The sequence below is a fragment of the Mastomys coucha genome, unplaced genomic scaffold (assembly GCF_008632895.1).
Source record: "Mastomys coucha isolate ucsf_1 unplaced genomic scaffold, UCSF_Mcou_1 pScaffold6, whole genome shotgun sequence".
Lineage (NCBI taxonomy): Eukaryota > Metazoa > Chordata > Mammalia > Rodentia > Muridae > Mastomys > Mastomys coucha.
This window is the reverse complement of record NW_022196912.1, coordinates 122,612,233-122,616,326: the sequence shown is the minus strand read 5'-3', so window position 1 is coordinate 122,616,326 and position 4,094 is coordinate 122,612,233. Positions and strand designations below refer to the sequence as shown.

The window sequence follows — 4,094 nt, the reverse complement described above, 5'->3', positions numbered from 1 at the left end:
TTGGTTGGTTGGTTGGTTGGTTGGTTGGTTGGTTGGCTGGCTGGTTGGTTGGCTGGCTGGTTGGTTGGCTGGTTGGTTGGCTGGCTGGCTGGTTGGTTTTTAATGTGTATGGGTGTTTTGCCTGTCTGTCTTTATGTATGTGTACTATGTGTATGCCTGATGCCCAAAGAGGCCAGAAGAGGGCATTGTATCCCCTGGAACTGGAGTTACAGGAGATTTGAGCCACAGAGTGGGTGCTGGGAATTGAACCTGGGTCCGCTGAAAGAGCAGCCAGTGTTCTTAATCACTAAGCTACCTCTCCAGCCCCTTGTTTATTTTTGTGGTGGTGGGAATCAAACCCAGGACCTTGCACATGCTAGGTAAACTATCACTGAGCTACAACCCCAGCCCATGCCTGACCCTTTGTGAGTCTTGCTAGCTCTTGAGAACACGATGTGACCTAGTTTTCTCCACAGCCGTAACATGGATTCTGAGCCTAGGAAACGCCCCTCTCCTCAGGCCACCGTAAAGGCCAGCGTATCAAGAGCAGATAAGCTCTCAGGCAACAAAGAGTGCTTTGACGTGGAAGAGGTTCTGGGCCACCAGACCTGGCAGTGTTCCCAAGTCCTGGAGTTATTGCCATGGGTCCTTAAGGAGGCTGTCAGCTATCTGTCACTGCTCATGATCCATGGCCATGGCTGTCAAAGTAGCAAGAACCAAGCAGGAACAGGACAGAGGCTCAGTATCCCACCCTGATGGAGGTTACTGGTGGGACACCAGGCTGGGGTGGCCTCATCCCCACATGTGATGACAAGAGCCACCTGAGCAAAGGTTGGTCTGGTCCGGTGGCAGTGCAAAGGAGAGATCTCTCCTCCGCCTGTCGGAGGTCTTGGGGATTCCCAGTCCATCTGCAGCTGGCTGTCCTTGTAGCTGTTAGCTCTCAGACACCCAGCCAGCCCCACCCTAGAATCCCAGACCAGATCACAGGAAGCGCCTTGGCTGCCAGCCTAGTGCACTGCAGGCCAGGGGAATTGCTTCCGTGGCCCTGCCTGATCCTGCTCCCTGGCCCTGCCCTGCAGGTGCGGCTGCAAGTCCAGAGCCAGGAGAAGCCTCAGTACCGAGGGACGCTGCACTGCTTCCAGTCTATCATCCAGCAGGAAAGTGTGAGTGCTCGGGCAGGGCAGTTGTAGGGCTGGGGAGCAATCCTGGGGGCACTAGAGGCTCAGAAAAGGCTATGGGGCATTGCTAAGGGGGCATGGCTGTGTGAGCTGATCACTGGGGTGTCTTGGATGGAGGGCTTTACATCTAACAGAACTCTGCATGCTGCCTATGAGTAGCCAGGTGGGAGGGGCTGCCACTCCTGTATGGAGGGCCTGAGGAGAATGCCACACAAAGCAGGGTGACACCCCCTCCCATCTCTGATGGCATTTCTGTCTCTGCAGGTGCTGGGTCTGTATAAAGGCCTGGGCTCGCCACTAATGGGACTCACCTTCATCAATGCACTGGTGTTTGGGGTGCAAGGTAACACCCTCCGGGCCCTGGGCCAAGACTCGCCACTCAATCAGTTTCTGGCTGGTGCAGCAGCAGGTGCCATCCAGTGTGTCATCTGCTGCCCCATGGAACTGGCCAAGACGAGGCTGCAGCTCCAGGCTGTGGGCCCTGCCCGTACCTACAAGGGTTCCCTGGACTGCCTGGTACAGATTTACCAGCACGAGGGCCTGCGGGGCATCAACCGAGGCATGGTGTCCACACTTCTGCGTGAGACGCCCAGCTTTGGTGTCTACTTCCTCACCTACGACGTAATGACACGTGCCATGGGCTGCGAGCCAGGTGACCCTCTGCTGGTGCCCAAGCTGCTGCTGGCAGGTGGCACATCGGGCATCACATCCTGGCTCTCCACCTATCCTATGGACGTGGTCAAGTCGAGACTGCAAGCTGACGGGCTGCAAGGAAGCCCTCGCTACCGAGGCATCGTTGACTGCATGCGGCAGAGCTACCAGGCCGAGGGCTGGCAAGTCTTCACTCGAGGGCTGGCTTCCACGCTGTTACGTGCCTTCCCGGTCAATGCTGCCACGTTTGCCACAGTCACTGTGGTGCTTACATATACCCGGGGTGAGGAGGCTCAGGTAGACAGTGAGGCAGCTCCGGGCACCTCTGCCACTCCTGCTGGGTCTGCCCTGGCCCAACCTTCCAGTCTGTGATCCTGTCTGTTCCACCAACTTCCCCAGGGCCACTTTGTTGGAACTTGACACAGAGAATATGGCTCCTCAGCCAATCTTCCTCATTGGCCTGTGATGCCAGCCATCTATACCCCACTGGCCTCCTATTTCTTAGCTGTAAAATGGGCTCTCCCTCATAGCTGGTACATTAGGGAAGGTCAAGCCTAGCTAAGTCTGTGCGATGCAGACAGGACTGCCCGTCAGAATCTTCCAAACCCAGCACGCCCAGGGGTATATCTCCTGAGCCGACTCTTACAAACTGGCCAAGGACCCACCCATTCCTCAAATCCTCCATAGACTGAGTCCCAGGAAAATACCTGGCCACTTCTTACCGTAAGGGACAGTGGGCGGCATGTAATGCTCCCGGTGTCGCAGAGTACCCCTGCCTCCGTGCCTAGCTTCTCTGCTGCTGCCCTTGAACTGTAGAGCAGGGTTGGGACCCTGGCATCTGTTGAGGATCTAGCCAGTGTAGGGGCCTGGATGGGAGCAGACAAGGCCACCGGCCTCAATGTCGCCATAGGGAAATTGTGTAACAGCTGTGGCAAGACAGTCTTCTCACCTCTGAGCCTCAGGCTACCTGTCTGTAAGATGGGGACCTGGGTCAGCTGATGTCTGGCTGGCTTGCTGCCAGCCAGGATTCACAATGGTAGGTAGACAGGGGACCCAGGAGAACAAAGTGTGGGACTGATCCATTTCCCAGTAAATGTGGTCTTTCTGGGCATTGTCAGTGCCTGTGCCCGTGAAAGCACAGAGGTCTTCGCACCAGTACGGAGTTGCCAGTTTGGACCTGCCTGGCAGGGAGGGGAGTGGGAGGCGGGGGGAGAGTGAGCTCCAGCTGTCTGTCACTGTTGTACTGTCCTCTAAAGGAATAAAGTCTTGTTTTCTAAGCTTGTGAAGCTCCTCTGTGCATGGTGCAAGGGACTTCGTTTCTTTCCTAACCCTGGATTCGGTAGCCATGGCCTGTGTACTTGAAGCTGGCCCACATGATGTGGAGCAGGTCAAGGGTACATCTAAGCCTTCCTGGTCCACATGTTGGGTGAATGGACGGAGGCAGGAGTATTACTTAAGATCACAAACAGGTCCTTTGGCAAGTATTGGCTGTCATTCCAGAAACTGGAGGCCTATGGTGGGGGACCCCTGGAGGAGGAAAGGTGTGGGTGGGACTATCCACTGACTTCTAGTGCGTTCCCAGCTCTGCATCAGGTAGCTTGCCACAGGGAGTCTCTGCCTCCCATAGTCACCTGTGCTGTACCTGGAGGCTCTTCCCCCAGGCTGAGACCCAAAGGCTTCTTAGTACAGATGAGGGGAGGGCAGGGATTGGCCTTGCCATAGCACCTCTTAGAACCTGACGGCAGTATGTAAAATCACACCGGTTCAGCTTCTAGGGGCTGACGGCCAGAGGACTGTGGTTGATCCTGAGCCCCCATCTGGGCCTTTCTCTCCTTTCTCTTGTATAGGAAAACAAGTGATAACTCCCAGGGTGGGGGATGCGGGAGAGAACGCTTTCCCTGGCTCCTCAGCCTAGTGACTGTGTTTCTCAAAGGCACTCTGGATAGGGCCTGGGCCACAGGGCACCCAGTGTCCCCATCACCCTCCACTCCACACTCCTGTACTTTCCAGGAGTGGGTCAGCCGCCCCCCTCCAGTGCCAGGACTACAGTACACGGACGAGCCCATTGCTTGAGGAGTGACTGACAGGAGTTGCTCGAGGCTGCCTTGTGGCCTCCTCCAGACTGGTAACCCCAATAATAGCTTGAAACAGCAGAAGCTGGCGTGCCATAAAGCACAGCACCCACTGCCGCCATGAAAGCTGACGGGCAGGCTTTCCAGTTAATCTGGGTTAGAAAGAGTGGTGGCGGTGAGTATATTTATCCTACTTTCTGTTGTGTGCTGGATG

At 56.0% G+C, this 4,094-nt stretch overlaps 1 protein-coding gene across 1 annotated transcript in view; it reads left to right on the top strand.

Annotated features, from left to right (window-relative positions):
• Slc25a29 (solute carrier family 25 member 29) overlaps positions 1-3,085 on the top strand; it is an 11,374-nt gene extending 8,289 nt beyond the window's left edge. Inside the window, exons 3-4 of the mRNA XM_031356962.1 lie at positions 1,059-1,142; positions 1,422-3,085. Of these exons, the coding sequence (XP_031212822.1) occupies positions 1,059-1,142; positions 1,422-2,180 (843 nt within the window). The 3' untranslated portion in view covers positions 2,181-3,085. The remainder of the gene's footprint in view (positions 1-1,058; positions 1,143-1,421) is intronic.
• The last annotated feature ends 1,009 nt before the right edge of the window (positions 3,086-4,094 follow it).